Source organism: Serinus canaria, chromosome 1, assembly GCF_022539315.1.
Source record: "Serinus canaria isolate serCan28SL12 chromosome 1, serCan2020, whole genome shotgun sequence".
Taxonomy (NCBI): domain Eukaryota; kingdom Metazoa; phylum Chordata; class Aves; order Passeriformes; family Fringillidae; genus Serinus; species Serinus canaria.
The window spans coordinates 58991890-59010923 of NC_066313.1; the positions used below are offsets into that span (position 1 = coordinate 58991890).

Below are 19034 nucleotides of genomic sequence, written 5' to 3' on the forward strand. Positions count from 1 at the left end.
TGCCAGGCAGTCTAGGAACGGCGAAGATAAGCAGTCACCCTAAGCAGGCTCTTTCTAGCTTCTTATCCTTGCCAGCTATACATATGCATTTACAGTTTTAGAAAAAGGCATTTCTACATCAAAGGACAAGTCAGATTGCACAGCAGGAAATACTTAGTCTTTACAACTGTTAAGCTGAGTAATACAGCAGATGAAATTTCTAAGTTTCTTTACTCACGAACTGATGTTAGAGCTGAGTAAGGCTGAAGACCTATCTTGTGAGTTAAAAAGTAGAGTTCCACTAACTTGTAAAAATAAGAAGAGTGGAGCAGCAAAGCCATAAAACAGAAATATGAAGTTATTAAAATCAACAGGATATGTTGTCCATGCTCTTATTCTCTTAAATTTAAATGACACTGAATGCCACAAACTCATCCAGAAGAAGAATGTATCTGAAAACATAACTATTTCACTGTAAATACTCAACTACTGTGCCAGCCAACAACTACAACAGTCCAAACACATCCTGCCCTATTACAAAAGTTTTCAGACTGTGGAACTTGATTATATCCTATGTAAAACAATATTTTGTTAAAGCTCTGATTTAACCCCCCAAAAATCCAATAATTTCAGATCAAATAAATTCTATCAATTCTTACACAACCTTCAGAACCTGATACATCATCTACAGGACATTTATAAAAGTGCTTCATGATGATGTTTATTTCATAAAAAATATGCAAAGAGCCCTGTAAAAATATCTGTCAGCAAACTATCAGGACAAGATAGAGACCAGAAAAATCTATTTAGAATGAGGAAATTGTATGAGAAATTTGTCCTGTTGAGATCATGCAGAGAACAGCAGCTCACAATGGAAGCCTCTTCCACAAAAATTCATATGAAGTACTCAACTTACTGGGTTTTTTAACTAAGAACTCACTTTAATTAGGAAAATAAATCATGCATTAGATAAGGCCAGGTCATATTTAGACAAAGTTTGTAGATAATGGAGAGTATGTAATCCTAGTGGGTAAGAAAAGAAAACGTCTATAGCCATACATAGGAATAACTTAAGATATTGTTCCAGCTGAACCTGATCAAATGCAAACAGAACCAAAGACTGCCAAATATAATACTGCTCAAGTCTGCACGGCATGCCAGTACCCAAGTGCTATCTAACAGCTGCCTAATTGGACATCACTGCTCCATTAATACACAATCTCCTTGATTTTTTTTTTTTTTGTTTTTCAAAGTGAATTGTCCTTGAAATTAATTTCTTCTGAAACAAGCCATTCACTGAAAAACTAAATGATAGATTTTCTAAAGGACAAAAACTAGTGCTCATGGAAATTTAAATGCTAATAATTTTCATTAACAGTGACTTTGAAGGTTTGCCAAATAAGGTTCGTTAAACAATTCTTGCATGTAAATTATTTTTCTCAATTCACAATGAAAAAAGGCTGCAATAAAAGCAGAACTGTAATTAAGATTTTATTACACACAAATATAGTGTTACCTTTAGTCAGACGTAAATGCTTGCAACATCAGATTGGAAATTCATCAAAAGCATTTAGTGCATAAACATGTAGCAAAACTAAATAGGAGGTAAAAATCCTTGAAAATACATTTGTACCAGGAGTAGAGTTTATACCTCCTGTGTGATACAAATATTACCAAATTAATTCATGCAGAATCCTCCTCACCAGTATAGTGACAATTATATTGAAGTTCCTAAAGTGAGTGTTTTCTATTAAATAAAACAAAATTATTAGACTGAGCAGGGCATTGGGATGACTTTCCATAACTTGCATTTTAGGATCCAAACTCGTTTTTCTATTCTGTTGGTATTTATAGTTTTGGCTTTATGAAATTGAGTAGACTTTTTTTGATCTCTGGATACAGGAAAATAATATCTACCTCCTCTAAGATCTTACTTGTTCACAATATGGAAACATTTTCTAGTAGAAGTCAATAAAGGAACACTTTTATTGCTTCTAAAACATGAAGGCTTCAAAGGCTTTTCCTACCACAGTGTTGGGAAATGGGAGTGGAGTGCTTTTGTTACCCTGAATATACTGTCATATTTTCATCAAACATAAAGTGACTGCAGATTGATTATGTATTTTGTGTGGAAATCAACTATTAAAAAAAAAAGGATCACTTGTTTAAAAGAAAAAGCTAAAGTGAACTAAAGGAACTACTCTGTCCAGGCACTTCACTGAGCAGAAAAGGCTAGCACTCAACTCAATCTGGTTTGAAGCTGACAGGAAATAATAGCCTGTGTGTAGAAGGTAAGAAACACTCATTTAATAACAGCACATACTACTACTCTGTCAAAAAGAAAAAAAAAGTTAAAATAAATTCAAATTAAGGTATGGATAATACTGTGCTTAGGTAGATGCTTACAAATGCTGTAACAAACCCTTCAATCATGTATTTTCGCTATCTGACAAAGTAGTTCCTAACTGAAAATACAAATCAAAGTACCTTATCTAATAAAACTTTTTCAAATCCTATTTACAACATATGCTGACACATCTTTTCCTACAGTCCTAGCAGAAGAATGATCTGATGTTACTCATGATTCTGACATAGATTAGAACACTGATGACACAGTCATTCGATAATTAATTAATTCAAGGGAGAATTCATCTCAATAAATTCTCAAAGAAGGAGAATAAAGGGGAAAACATGCCAAAATTTTAGCTTCAAAAAAATCAAACTACAAAAAAAAAAGTTATAGTTAGGCGATTTTAACCACTGCTATGCTAATGGTTTTTTTCAGGTTTTCTATTTTTTTGTTTGTCACACATTCACAGAGTTATCTGGATATCAAAGTCAGGTTTTAAGAGTTATTCACATCCCACTTCTTTAAATGCATTTAACAGTCTGAACAACTGAATGTTTCTCCTATCCATGACAGGACATCAGAAAAAAATAAATTAAGTTGGATTAATTTTCCCTCCATTGGGTCTGTTTCACCATGACAGTAATTGGTAAGTGACCTCCCTGCTTTGAATTTGACACAGAAGCTTTTCTATTTTATCAGAGAGCAGTTGGGTGGGCATCTGGCAGCCAGCCAAGCTCAATGCAGCACAGAAGTATATTCACTCACTGATTCTTATGCATCAATCTCTACATAACAAATATGATTTGCTACAAATATTTAAAAAGGATAACAGCAGATATCATTCTATTTGCTAAGAATATAAACTAATATAGTTACTACCAAGCAACACTAAATATACCATTCACTCTCTCCATGTGAAGATGATACACTCAAGTTGCAAGATACCAGTGACATTCCAATGTGTTAGTTGCTGCTCCTTGCAAATGCTTTTAACTTACTCCTGCCTTCTTCAGAAATAAACTGTTTTTCCTTATTTCATTTTATATGCACAAATCTTTTGGAATAATTGTGCTTTCAGGATAGTTAGGACGATACTGAAAGGCAGCCAAACAAATGCATAGCAGGCTTTATTCTACTTGTACAGTTGCATTAAAAGGTAACTCAGGTTACTCAGTGCTGTATTATAGCAGAAGTTACTAAACTATATTGTTGGCAGTCTTACAGGTTTGTAGTAATAAGATTCTACAAGAAGTACAGTTTGGAGCTACCTCTGATAAATCCTCTGGAGTAGGAGGAAAATACAAGGTTATTGGGCTCCATCTACTCTTTCAGATGGATGACAGCATGTTCTCTTGCTTATGCAAGGTAGGCTGTGGCGTGTTAAACATGGCACTAAACTGATTTATATTGCTAATTTGATCTTCTTGGCAGCATTTACTCTCTTTTCTGATTTAAAAAATTTGAGACTTAATTGGCACTATAGCACTTCAGCTCTTGATTTTTCTTACAGAGTATACAGGGGAGAAAAAAAAATTGTAACTATATTGACCTTTTCAAGTCAAGTGCCAACAGAGATAGTACTCCCACAGAAGTGCTTTATTTCTGAATAATCAAGTCTGGCAGGAGCTCTGGTGTGATGAGATCAGACAGTGCCATTTCCAATAAGATTAGGATGAAAATCTGTCCTAGTAGATAAAAAAAAAAAATACAGAGAGATCATGCAATCTTTCTCTCTCGAGTTTCCTAGATTAATTCCCTTTGATATCTACAAAAGAAAGAAGAGAACATTTCTAATTTTTTCATGCCATCTCCCATTAGCTGTAGTTATCTGCACATTGCTAAAAATAATGAAAAATTTACAAGTGATTTCTTGTATGATTGATATGCAGTTTCTAATCCTCATTTGGACTTTATCACTTTAAACATAAGAGTCTTTGGATCAAGCCAGATCAACTTATTGGTAGGATATTTATAAATACAGCACATTAATTATAAAGTACAATTTCATGAAACTACCAGCTTTCTTATATTTTGCATACATGAGATTTCCAACTTGTCATTTTGGACAGAAACGCTTCAAAATTTCTTTTTTGGTTAGAGGTCGCCTTCTTGTGTACTCTATACAATCTCCTAAGTCTTGGAATCACCTTGGCAAACCATTTCAATCACCCAAAGGATTACTGTAAGGAATATGCAGCTGATTTTCTCTTGTTATCCTGAACACATATCTCACATTATGCCTAACCACTACAGTCTCACTACATTAATTACACTTACTCACAGACTGCAGCAACTTACTGCTATCATCTTCTCCACACCAGTACTCTTCAAAGTAACTCCACAAACCCAGTGTTTGCATATTAAAATTTACCTTATTTCAGTATTGTCTTAAACATAGTAGTTTGAAGCCAGTCCAAGCAACACTGCAGTCCTATGAATGATTTAAAAACAAGAACTGCAATGAGAGGTTCGTAGAAAAGACATTATGCCAGCCTTACCACTTCTTATACTCCATTCTCCTCACTTAGCAGAAGAGAAAGTTCCCTCCTACAAATAAACCCTTTCCTATTTCTTTTGGACCATTTTCCCTGGATTTTTCTAATGTTCTTTGAACCTACTGAACTTTTGAAGTTGTCTCCAAGTGGTCCCACCAATTCCCTACCTAGCTTCATTTACAAAAATTTAAATACACATTTCAAAATTAGCTGAAGGCTAATTAGGCTAATTAGCAAAGGCTTCCTTTCCAAGAAATTCAAGATTCACAATGAATATGTGAAAAACATCTTGTTTATATTTGTCTAGATACATTTAATGAGCTTTCCCATTATCTTCACACTTTTACATTTTTTCTTGCAATACTATCTTGAACGTCCCTATCAAGACACACAGCTTTAGCTGCTGGCAATTTTTGTATTACAATACCAAGTTTACTCAAATCTTGGATAGAGTTAAATCTCCCACTTTATTATCACAAAATATTCAGCTTATCTAATCTTAACATTTTCTCATAATATACATGTTGTGATCCAAGAGTTAATAATAATATAATAAATTATTATTAGAAGGAATTTCCATTCACAAGGTTTTGCACTGGAGGTTTCTTTTACCCCACAAGATTTTCATGATTCTAGAGCTCATGCTATCTTTTATGTAAAGTGTCACTCCCCTGCCTGTACATCTAACAATTCCAGCAAAGTTAGCAGCATGTTAGCTTTACAGTCCAGTGATTATTCTTCCATCAGGCTTCCAGTGTATTACTAAGCAGCTGACATTCAAAAATGAGCATTTGTGTTTGTTCATCTCATCTCTTAGGATTAAATAACATAAAAGCACATGCAAACGCCAGCTCTGCTATTTAGTATTTCACATATAAATTAACTTGAAGTCACACATTTAGTTAAATGTTTTCCAAAAATCATAGTAAGAGATTCCTTCAAAACCACTGTTGCCAGAAAGGATTTACACACTTTCTTCAGTGGTTTGAGATCATGAGGATAACCCTGGTGGGTAATTCTTAGTCTCTTGATATTTCATTTCTTTCTCTTTCATGCCTCTTCCAACCACCTCTCATACCAATCCTTCTTTTTTGCCATTAAAATGTATCACATAACCAAAGATCACCTATGCAAACCAATCACATTCATCACCTCATTTTCAGAACTTGTCAGTTACTTCTCTTTCCCCAGCCAGAGAATAGTCACAGAACTGTCAGAGGTACACAAAACCAACTCTACTCAGGTAACCAACTCACACCCAAAACCAGTGGCCAAAACAAACCCAAAATAAGGGTAACCACAACAATAATCCAGTGATATTTCACAGGTGATAGGTTTACTGTATCAGTCAGGGATATCACCTCGACATGGACAGGAACAACAACCTGAAGTATGCACTCACACACCGACACACACAGAGCCCTCTCGCTCCAGCTTTTATGACAAAAGAGTTGGTTTGCCATTATGTCCTTGACTAAATTCTAAATCAATGAAAAAAAAATTGCACTTCATCTTCAATAAGTTGCTACCAGAATACCATCAACAACTGATGCTTTGATATTTCTCAGTGTTCATTTCGAGGTTTTATTGTTATAAAACATGTTGCTTTCACAAAATTATTCAACTTTCGAAAAGTGACAAAACCAGTTTTATAACACGCAAAAGAAAATACCCTATATCATCCATAGTCTGTACTGACTTTCCACAATCACCATCAGCAAGCAGCACAGTGAAAAAATTTCTTCCAGTAAAGTACCAAGTCTGCTGCCAGCAACAAGTCAAAGAAGTGGTTATTTCCCTCTACTCCCCTTCTCAGGGAGATACTTCCCCACTATCAGGGAGAAGTATCTAGAGTATTTTGTATGGGTTTCTCTACCTCAAAAAAAGTGTAGGTACTTTGGAATGAGTAGAGCAGAAAATCATCAATATGATTAGAGGGCTAAAAAATAAAAATGCAGGCAGAAAAGTTGGAAAAGTCATCAGTCCTGAGAAGGATAATAAAGAACAAGGGAAAACTTACTGATGACAAAAAAAAAAATAACCTGACAGAAGGCTGGAAATAAGAGGGAACCAGAATTCTTGGAGGTGCCCAACAAGCAAGAGGAAATAGGCACACATTTCAACAAAAGATATCCCAAAAGATATTGTGAAAAAAAAATCACCACAATGACAAATATGGGAACAGGCTGTCCATCCTTACATCTCCATCTTGAGAAATACCTCAAGCTCAGCTGGAGATAGTCCTGAGCAAGATAAACTAGACTGGTCCCTTTACAAAAAGCTGTTAAGACTTTCAGATGACCTTCAGGGGTTTCTTCTGTGGTTCACGTCTCCAAAAAATCCCTGGATATGTTCAACTAAGGTGCCCTACAGCCTGAAGCTAGGCCCTCTTTTACTTCTTTATTCTTGGAACAGCATTTCTTTCATAGCTCCATAACATCTTCAGTTTTTCAATTGCTTCAATGCCCCTTCAGAATTAACACATTTTATAACTCCTGTACAAACATCTGCTGAATCTTCAAATCTATTCTATACTGTTCTGTATTCTTTTTTCTAGTGAAAATTCCTCAGTGGATTACTTACATAGACATAAGACTTTCTTTTCTAGATCAATGCTGATATACTTTTGGTATATTAGCTGGCAAAATGCTCCAACTGAATATTTGAGTACCTCCATTTGATTTTACTTAATGATAATAAAATTCACTTGAAGCACCATTGAACATTCTGATCCCCGCTTCCTCTACCAGATACCTCTTCTTATGCAAAGATTTTAATGAAAAGAGTGCATAAGCAGACCCTTCAGCAGAGTGGAAACCAGCTCCTTCTTTGCATGCCATAATTTGGCTACAGAATCATTTTCAATTTCTCTTCTTTCTGGTTTTAGACACAAAGCTTTAGAAATAGTTAAGGACTGTTCCCAATTTGAGTGTAGTGAATAGCTTGCTGATTCTACTTTAAAGAGCCTGTTGTTAATTCTACTCAAGATTGTGAAGAAAACTGTATGTCTCTAATTTCTTTGGTAAGTTTTGTTATAATCAGTAAATTCAGCACAAGCTACAAAGAAGTATCCCCTCTCTCCACGGTCATGAGAACAAAAGCAGTTGCTTTTCTGTCCTCTGCCCTGGAATTCATGCTGTCAACAAGGGACCTTGAGATCTGGTCCTGCCTACCAACACACTTAAGCTTTCATTTGAAGTTCTCTAAACCGCTCACTTGAACAAAGATGAAATTTAGTTCCATGTTGCCCTTTAAACACCTACTTGCTGTTCTAAATAAAATCTTTAGTGTCTCCACTTCCTTTGAAAAATTAAGCTGATGGCACACTTCTATCACCCATGTGGGATGAGAGAGATTTCAAAATTTAAAACTAAAATGATTAAGCAGTAAACCTCACCTGTAAAAAAAGACATAAATTTGTCTCTAGAGCCCACAGTCTTTAAATTGCTACACACACACACACACACACACACACACACACGCACGCACACGCACGCACACGCACGCACACGCACGCACGCACACGTTTGGTATAAAAAGTGTACTTCACTGACTTTCCAACTGTAGATCCAGTAACTCTCTTCTATTGGGTTTTGTCAAAACAATGTATTCAGTCCATTCCCTTAAATATTGAGGGATGTTAATCTTGTTAACTCTAATGTTCTTGCTGTCTGTGGAGACTCACAATCCTCTTCTGAGACATTAAAATGTTTGGCCTGAACATCATCTTGTCTCCCAAATTTTACTGTTTAATTACACATAGGAAATTATTTCCTCCAGTGGCTTTTAAAACTTCCAACCTATTAATTCAGGGAATATTCTTGGGAATTCTCCTAACATTATAAAGGCACCATAATTAGCTTCTAGCCTTATTTTAATAGATTCAAGCAAAATGTCTATGGTGAGGTTTTCTTGCCTTTTTCTCTTTGTACAACATTCTTAATATTATTAGGTATCAGCAGCAACAAGCTGTAATACTTAAATCAGTAGAAACACTGCCAAGGCATAAAAATCATGCTTTGACAAAAGTGGAATAAAGCTCTTGGTTATGGTAAAAAAAATATTGGATAATACACACCAAAGCATGCCCCCAAAAAAGAAAAATTTGAGAATGCCATGTCATTCAATTAATAAAAATATCAAAATAGAATTTTTACAACAAAAATACAATAGCCCTTGTTCAATTTGCAAAGAAATCACAACCCTTTGGCTGCTCTAAAATACTACATCTCTGATATCAAAAAAGAAGGTAGAAAAAAATGCATCAGGAAGTAACAGGCATTTTATATATGGGACAGAATAACCTAAACTACTACTAAAATGACTTTCTGTCACAGAAAGGAGAAAAGTTTTAAAGCCAGAAATACTTTCATATATTCTGTTGCTTCATAATGCCTTAAAAGCTAAAGAAGCTAAGCAAGTATCAAAGACCTATGCTCCCACAGGTTTATCAGGAAGTAAAAAAAAAAACTACTGAAAGACTATCATCCATCACAGATCCAACACAGATCAATTATCATATCAATTCTCAGGGCAAACACATCACCTTCTGGGCTCCAGATTAGATTTCAGGAATTTAAGAAGGTATTCTGATATTTTTTTTTTTTAATGTGATAAATAAAATCTGTATTATGCAGAAAAAATTCTTGGGGTTTTTTCTGTGAGGTTTTCCTACAGGTCATACAATTTTTGTCATGTTACGTAAAATAGTTCAATATTACTACTTTAAGAAGTCTAGGATTTTCGGATTTTTTTTTCATACATCCCAATTCAAAATAAGAACATTAATGTTATATTCCGAGGGTTTGTTCATATTTATTTAAGTCCCAAGGATGTTAAAGACATCTCTAAAAGCTGAAAATTAAATCCATCAGCTACTTACCCCTTTTTTGACAACAAAATGTAAGTTCCAATTTGCAAAGCATGTCAGCATTCTCATACTTGTCTTCTTCTGCCTTAACCCAAAAACAGGATTCTGTCATCTCCTGAGGCCTGATCTACAAGTAAGAAACAAAACAAAATTTTATTTTTATTATTTTGATACTATGCAGAAACTGTGCTCTGTAAAGTCTAAAGCACATTAAATATTTAGAAACTCTGTAAAACATGTTGATTTTTAGTACACAGCTCATATTCAGAGTTGTTAATATATTTCTCATTAAAAATAATAACACTTAAAATAAGTGGGTTTGGAATAAAACTGATTCTAACAACGCAGACAACACACTCTGTTATCCAAGATCTAAAAGGAGTAAATTAGCTTTGGTCTAGAGTTAAAACTTGGGCAAACTTAAAATAATCTCTGAACACAGTTGGTTTAACTAGATACTAAGTACCTTACTTTTCAGAATTTAGCTTTGATTACTTCATTAACTATGAAAATCTCTTTACTGACTTATTTATGGTCTAAATAATTATAGTTTCCAAACTCAATAGACTGGTATACTTAATCTTGTCACAATGGAGGAGGAGAAAAAAACAAAACCAAAACCAACCAAATTCAGTCTGTATTTTGTCAGCCATTAAATTTATATAAGTACATTGAAGTACTACAGACAAATGGAGACACATGCAGTCCTTCTTTCCAGTCCAGGCTAGATAGATTCAAGACACTTGTTTGGAAACTGTATTGTTATCAGTATAGTTCAGTGACTGATCCTACATAAGGAGTCTGCTGAAAAACAAGGCACAATAGGAAGCATAGGAAGCATCCTGCTATCAAGGTTGTTTTATTCTAGACCAGAACTGACTTTTCCAGGCATCTCATAAAGTCAACAGGTAATTGCCCAGATGATCCATGAGTTAATGAAACACAATTTTCAAAAAACAATGAAAAGCTAAAGACAGAATGTATTCATATCTTACATAGTTTTAACTAATTTATAAATTGCTTACCTAGTCTTACTTCTGACAATCTATTATCCCCAAGTTCAATGTCAGATTTTACATCAAATATTTGTCATTAATCAACACTACCTTAGACCAGTTGAGTCTTTTCATGGTAACCTCAGGTTTGAATTCTTTTTTAGGCTTCATTCCAAATGGCAAAGCACATGAAGGCGGGGACCACTGTATTCCAGGCAGGCCTGGCAGAGGTGGTGGTGGAGGAGCACCACCAAAATGCAGAGGAGCTCCCAAGCTATTCAGAAGGGGTGGAGGAGGAGGGGGAGGTGGTGGCGGTGGAATTGCTCCATTAGAAGGCAGAGGTGGAGGAGGAGGGGGTGGAAACTGATGTGGTCCTGCACCTTCCCGTGGAACAGATGCATCTCCATGAGTTGATGGCAGAAGACCAGGCGGCAAAGAGCCATACTGATAAGGAAAATAGTCTTATTCAGTTTCACTGTTTTATCAACAAAATGCTGCAACAATCATAGTTTAAATACAGAAAGCCAGTCGAAAGTCAATGCCATTTGTCTTGTATAGAATAGTCAAATACGAACGATAACGAGCCCAATGTGCTTTTGATTTCATGATCGGATGTGTCAATATTTGAAGCAGGCATTCAGACCTGCGGGGTGCACACCAAAAATGACAAACTGAAATGGTGTTTCCCACTTTTTGTATTTCACTGACCATGAGCTAAAAAGGATATGATAAATATCCTGAGACCTTATCTAGACTACCATGGTTTACCTCAAATTAAAAAAAAAAGTAACATCCTAGTCTCCTACATATGACAGAGAAACAGTCCAAGTACATAACAGTAAAATCTAAAGAGATAAATACTTCTATTGAAAAACAGGTATCTTCCAATGTAGGAGAATTCTCACTCTACAAAATTGAAAACATGAAGCAATAATGAAAAAATATCCTTCAAAAAATTAAGCTTTTCTTACACACTAGCTTCTTATTCCATATAGAAATGACATCTATAATGTATCAAAATAGGATTAGGACTTCAGCAAGTCTAATAAAATTACTACTACTATTTGAAAAACTTCTATCATAGGCCTGCAAACATAAATGAGAAATTATCTAACAAAAAAAGCAAAAGAATAAATAAGAAATATTTATCTACTGGTGATAGGACTAATTACCTCTTCAACTAACTATGAGCTGAAACTGATTATTTCAGAAAATTAAAGGAAATACAATATGCAAAAGATTTTAAATTTCTAAAAGGAAATAGCTGAATATCAATGAATACAAATAAATGCATCCACAACAGCATGAAAATGTTTTGAATTTCTGAGCATAAGCATTGTTTACACTGACAAATAGACACTGAACAGTTGGGCTCCAGAAATGAAAGAAATACATCAACACGTACCGGTTGCAAGAAGAGAGTAAAAGAATGAGACCAGGGAAAAAAAATAGTATTAGAGATAGAAGTCAACATGCTAAGTAGCAATTGATGCCATACAGAAGCCAAAATTTAAAAGTACTAAGGTGCAGTAATCAATAACCTGAAATTTACAAAACTTTTCATGTGTCCCATCAACAGCAGTGGGATAATTCATGGTATGAAAATTAGTGAGCAGAATCATATGCTATGCTCTATGTCTGCATGTAATAAAAGTTATATTTCATGCAGTAAATAACAGAAAAAGTAAAAAAGGGAGGAAACCAATTTCACTTACAAAAACTATTTAAGTATGACTTCAAGATACACACAGAAAAGTACTTTCTTAATGAATGATGTGCCACTCTTACTATATTTAGTCTTTTAGAATGCAACGATTTCTTCCTTTTGTTAAATGTTTGACTTTGACATTAACAATAAATTTTGACCAGAAACATGAATTAGAATGACATTTCTAAATAGACCAAAGCAGAGCTAAATTAATTTTCCTCACTAAGAAAATTAAAGAAGCCAATAAATATTTTTTAAAAATCCTTAGAAGTATTAAAATAAACTCCTAGAAAGCATGTCTTTCTGATGCTTTCTTCTTTAGCCATTTTTAGACTGTTCTTCTTACTCCCAGAAATAAGACACAGGAAAAATCACTTGGTCACACAGTCTCCTAACATAGATTTAAGAGTTCAAGCAGTTACAAGTAACTCAAGTATTACTCTCAAAAAATCTGCACTATTCCTCTCCATCACATTTTAAAATATCTATTTATGCTTGAAAATTGAAAAATTATCAGGAAATGTTCTTATCCAGCCACAGGTTATTTCTTTCACTGCTGGATATCCATGGTAAGGCCTCAGTATAGCAAACTGCATAATAAGCAATTTCCCGTACAGGGATAAAGATCACAATGACGAATGCTAATCTAAAAGCCTAAGACTTATTACCCTATGTGGTTAATTACTTTGCAAATGTATGACTCTGAAAGCAAAACCCAAATGAAACCTAAGAAACTAGTTTAATTAACTGAGCTCAGGCATAAAAAGGATCATCTGGGAACTCACAGCTAATTAATGTCACATTACAATTATTTATATATAACAGAAATAAAGGAAACTAACATTCAATAATAAACAATAACAAAGATTCTTTGAAAAACCTCTCAACCATACTATCAGAATCTGAAGAAGATGCAAAAGGAAGTCCCTTTCAAAAACATTATTTCATTTATACCCTCTTTTACCTGTGATTTAAAAGCTTGTAATTCTGTTTCAAGTTCATTGATTCTTTCCTCTTTTTTTTGAAGCAGGGCCTGGGTCTCCTGATGAACTACAAAATCTTTTTCAAACTAAAAAAAGAGAAACAAGAAGAAAATTGTTGGTACCAGTCAGTTCTTTATATTCCAGTTTCTTTATATACCAGTTTCTTTATATTCCAGTCAGTTCTTTATATACCAGTTTCTTTATATTCCAACTTTCCCTTTTGTGCTTTTTAAAACCCACATGATAACAATACCAAGGATACATGTCTGCCATTCCAACTTCCATGTGTCTGCTGAGTGGAAGAACCATCTGAATCACCACTACAGGTGTTCACTATACAAAATGACCTCAAGACTTAACATATATTAAGTTAGTATTACACAGAGTAGCTTAAAAGGCATGGACGTACACTAATAAAGTCTGTAGATATAAAGGAGTCTGTTTTTATTCTCCCACTGTTTATTTTGTTAGGGAAACTGATAACTGCTGAAATAAAGTATTCAGTTGGGTTTTGGAAGAGTTGTACATGAAAACTTAAAAAATAGAAGGATTCTCAATTAAGGTTACCTACTTCAAACCACTTGGCTTCCTAATCTACAACGATCATCCAAATTCCCACTTTAACACAAAACAAATAGTAAGTTGAAGTTAACAACTATGCCATGGCTCAGTAATACCATTCATTAATCTTTTAAGTAATACCATGTCTGTCTTTTGATCACATGATAATGTGATGAAGAATGACTTACTTTTCTGGAAAGTTCCGAAGCCCTCTCTTCACATTCTTCTAATCTTGCTTTATCTACACAAACATCTGGAAAAAAATCAACAAGCACACTTACACATATGCAGGGAACACAAGATTCTTATCACCTATTCAATTTCACATAAGGAAGCACGATGCTGTAATCATTTCCAAACATGGTACTTACCTAGTAAGTGGCTGAAATTGATATCTAGTCTCTTACGATACGTGAAATCTGGGTCTGTTCCACTTCGATGTAACACTATCTGTGACACACACTCTTCAATTAATTTGAAATACTGTGGACTAAAGACAGAGATGAGTATTTTACAGATATTTATTAATCGTTCTATACTTAAAATCTTGTCTATGAACAAAGTAAAGTCAAAAGCTTTGGGCTGAAAAGTTTCAAAGAAAAATTACAATTGGCAGTTTATTACACATAAGGAGTTTACAAAAAGCCTGAAAAAACAGTGGCCTTAAAGATAAATAATTCTTGTATTATAACTAAAGATAAATAATTCTTGTGTTATAAAATCTACATCTCCCTCCCTGTGGAAATATAGGAAGGAAAGACCACCTCCTGCTTCCTCTCAGTAAAGAAAACACTCTTCTTTCAGCTTGATTCCACTCGTTTGGTGACTTTTGTAAGAACAAGTGCATTGCAGCCCTGCTTCAGAACAAGGATGAAAAACACCTTGTTCCTAAAATGCCAGAGGGTATGACAGCTGGGTCACTTGCCCAGAAAATGCAAGCTGTGAATTCAAACCTTTTCAGGTGGAAGAGGTCTAGCACAGATGTACCCATAGCAGGCAAGCACCCTTGACCTTTAAACATACATCTGTGCTAGACCTTGCCTGAAATGCAAGGTTATGCAGAATGTTGGGCAGAAAACAGATGGCCCCTGTTCAGTGTATACCTCTTTCCTCCAGCATCTCCTCAAAGACAACACAAGAGTTTTGGAAGGAAAATATTTGTCAGCTTGAAACACTAAAGTTTTATTAACTGTTTCCCTGTAGTTTATCTGATGAATTTTCCAGGAGACACAAACATGTCTACACTGACCTAAAACATATACTGAAAATACTCAACCCAAAAGTTCCAACCCAAAAGTTACTCTACATTAGGCATGCGTTCAGATTTCTGTATAAAGTGCATTTATTTGCATACTTGCTTTTGTCCTTTGACCCAAATACACTATAAAATTATAATGCTACTATCATGATTTATAACTGATTAAGACATCTCTCCTGATCACTTATACTTGCAATCAATAAGGCCCAACTCTTAACAAAAATAGTTTTCTATGTTTTTAAAATAAAATTATACCTTAAGCAGAAGAGACAAAAACATATAGATGGCATTATTGATTCCAAGTTGATTCTTTTAAACATGAGCTCACAAAGTACAATACGCACAGAAACACTAAAACCTATCATTGGATTTATGGAAGAAATATTCTATTAATGACTGAATAATAAAAAAAATCCATAATTAACATTTAACACAGCATTAAACATACCGGATAAAATAATCATTTCTTATCAGCAAAAGATGTTGGAGAATAGAAAGGAAATATCCTTCAGCACTAGTGTCCTTAACTGTATTCCACACCATGTTGTAAACATCATTTACTTCAGTGAAAGTGTTAAGGAGAATAATAACAAAGAATCAAAAAATTTCAGTCAAATGTTTACAAATAACTTCTTTAAACAGAAATTATAGCAAAAAAATATCCATTATATGCTTTATTTTGTTCATATTTGTCCTGCTGATATGTTGGAATAGACCTCTAAGAAGATGATCAAGTCTAACTATTAGCCAAGCACGGCCAAGTCCATCATTCAGCCATGCTACTACATTCCTCGTCTAGAAATCTTTTTAAGTATCTCCAGAGATGGGAACTCCATCACTTCCCTGGGCAGCCTATTCCAGTGCTTGACAACCCTTTCTCTGAGAAATTTTTCCTATTATCCAATCTAAACCTCATACAGCACACCTTGAGGCCCTTTCCTCTCATTCAGTCACTTGTTACCTGAGAGAAGTGACTGACCTCCATCTCACTATAACCTCCTTTCGGGTAGTCATTGAGAGCTACAAGGCCCCCCTCAGCATCCTTCTCCAGAATCACCCCAGCTTTCTCAGCTGCTCCTCATAGAACTTGTGCTCCAGACCCTTCTCTGGACATGCTCCAGCCCCTCCATGTCCTTCCTGTGGGTGAGGGGCCCAAAACTGAGCACAGAATTCAAGGCACAGCCTCACCAGTGCCTATTACAGGGGAATGATCAGTGTCCTGCTCCAGTGGCCACACTATTTCTGACACAAGCAAAGGTCATATCAGCCCTCAAAAGGATATTCTAGTTCAGATCTAATATCTTCTAAACGATGAGAGAATTCAATCATGTCTTCTTCTTTATGCTCATTGAACACTTTCAGCTGAATATCTAGCGCTTCATTCTTTATATATTGTAGTTGCTGCAATGAAGAAACAATTTACAAAGACTTGTAAATTTATCATTTCCATATGTAAATAAATGTATCTTTTTAATAAATTCTGTATGTTTATATTAGTTAAAAGTTTAAAACTACAAGAACACATGAATTAAGTTAAATATTCTAAAGGTAAATGTAACTTCAGGCTGGCCTAAAATTTTTGCACAATAGCGTGTCACATGTTCTTAAGCAAAGTCATAAAATGCTGAGGAATCAGAATAAAATCAGAATAAAGCTCAGAAAGCACATTTCACCTTTTCATTTTTATTTTAAGGCTGATTCTCGTACCTTACTGCTCTTTCCCAAACTCAATAAAATGCCTTGAGAATAATTTATTAGAACTTGTTCTCCCATTCTCGCTCTCAGGCTCAAATAATTAAAAAATTTAAATAGCAATGCAAAGAGAGAAGACGAGATGCTTACTGGCAATATCTCTTTCAATCCACTGCGCATAAATTCATTTCTGATGTGAAGCCTAAAATCCAAATCATCAGGAGATGTAACGAGAGCATTGATGAGCTGCATGCAAGCTACCTGTAATAGAGTAAATAATAAACTATCTTATTTCCAAGATTTCCACATGCATCACAATCAAGAAGATACAACAAACTAATAATTAGACATTACATAATTTCTAATTATGAAACTACTGTAATCTTATAACTAAGCTATTTAAATGCCTGATCAGCCACATGAGCATTTAATATCAAATTCTAGTTCACAAATTTCCATTACAATTAAATATTTTACCACTCCAGTGAATTTTGTCATTTTAGCCAATGAACTTTAGCAGGTAAAGCATAATAGAGGACATATAAAAATCATTGCAAATATACATTTATCTATACATATACAAATGTACATTTATCTATATAAGAAGTTAGTTACAGAATACAATCTGTATACAGTGAAACATATCTTTTTTTTTAAATGATGAGTAAATTAAACCGAGCCTGAAGAACAGAATGGGGTTTTATTCCATTTGTTTTTGAAATAGTAATTCTTTAAACATACTAAGTATTATAGAATACTTGATTCATGGGAATCACTTCTTCAGCTCAAAAGAAAGAATCAGGCCAACTACTGAGCAGACCCTATTCTGAAAAATTAAGAGACTCATCTGAAAACCCATAGCCAGGAGCAGCAGGAATTCACTGTCTGGATTCACAAGCCTTTAGAACGATGGCAACTTACTGTTTATCTCTAATACGGATGAAAAGAGACATTATTTCCTTTTTTTACCCTCTATTGTTTGCACATTTTGCTTCAATTTACAAAAAAATATGTTATTCAATTTAATTCCAGCATTTTAAGGGCTTTTTTAAAAGCAGCAGACCATCAGAATTCTATTTAGACCTTACATACTATGTCAACAATTAAAGCAATCTGGTTCCAACACTTTGCTGTAAAGCCTTTTATAGTCTAAAAAATGATGATGCATTATGCCATAGGCAAAACGTGATACTGGAAAGATGCTATCCCAGTCATCTTCACAGTATGCATAATTCCAAGTACTGAATTTACATATGGTCACAAGAGCAACTATGTACAAAGGTGTACAAGCTACTTTGATACAGGCTGAGAGAAACAATAGCACCCATTAGGTTTCCAGAAGGAACATGCTGCACAGACCACAACCATCACCTCACCTTTATCCTACTGGAAAGTATTTAAGCATGAGAGTAACTTTACATATTATTTCAGCTGAACTGTTATGGAGGTGAATGGCAATTAGCATAATTTAGGCCTGTTTGACTGCAGTGTTAGTCTATGAAGATGAACTTACTAGCTAACGCTCTAGAAGAGAACAGCTTAGTTATGAGAACAGAGATGCAACAAATGTAAACAATCTGTCAATGTGAGAGCTGTGAACCTGCTGATAAAATCAAGCAGACTGAGCTACAACAGGTTTTTAGGGACCAAGCATTAGAATGACCCAATTAAGCATGAGGTATTATTCACCCAAACCCATAAATGAGGTATTTGGAGTCACTTGAAAAGAGACTCTTGAGAGCTCCACAATTCTGCATTAGGAGTTGGGACCATCTTTTCAGCTTCTGGAGATGTCTGAAAGGACAAGAATGCTTAAGGGAGGATGCCATGGTTGGAACCACTGTACCAATGCATCCAATATCTCTCCTGGATAAAAGCTGCCACAACGGCATTTATTCTTAGATTACTGTCATACTACATACCTTGCCTCAACAATAACTTCAAAACAGTAATAGAAGGAAGGAACAAGCTTTGCTCCTTCTTCTTACTTGAAGAAAGAGCTAAAATTAATTTCTATTCCCTCAGAGCTTTTATGAAATTCAGTACAAGCAAATATCTATATTTGCATAATAGAAAACTATTGTTTTTATTTTAGTGACATAAACAAGGAAAATCACACTAAATTAAATATATAAAATCATAG

General features: G+C 34.6%; 1 protein-coding gene across 2 annotated transcripts in view; it reads right to left on the bottom strand.

Moving 5' to 3' along the window:
* The window catches only part of DIAPH3 (diaphanous related formin 3), a 200972-nt gene that overhangs the window by 139750 nt on the left and 42188 nt on the right, over positions 1 to 19034 (bottom strand). For both annotated transcript variants that reach the window (XM_009085265.4, XM_050975434.1), the window contains 8 exons: positions 17042 to 17152; positions 16482 to 16600; positions 15648 to 15764; positions 14313 to 14431; positions 14130 to 14194; positions 13362 to 13466; positions 10801 to 11133; positions 9707 to 9821 (listed from right to left, as the gene is read on the bottom strand). In XM_009085265.4, coding sequence (XP_009083513.2) covers positions 9707 to 9821; positions 10801 to 11133; positions 13362 to 13466; positions 14130 to 14194; positions 14313 to 14431; positions 15648 to 15764; positions 16482 to 16600; positions 17042 to 17152 — 1084 coding nt within the window. The remainder of the gene's footprint in view (positions 1 to 9706; positions 9822 to 10800; positions 11134 to 13361; positions 13467 to 14129; positions 14195 to 14312; positions 14432 to 15647; positions 15765 to 16481; positions 16601 to 17041; positions 17153 to 19034) is intronic.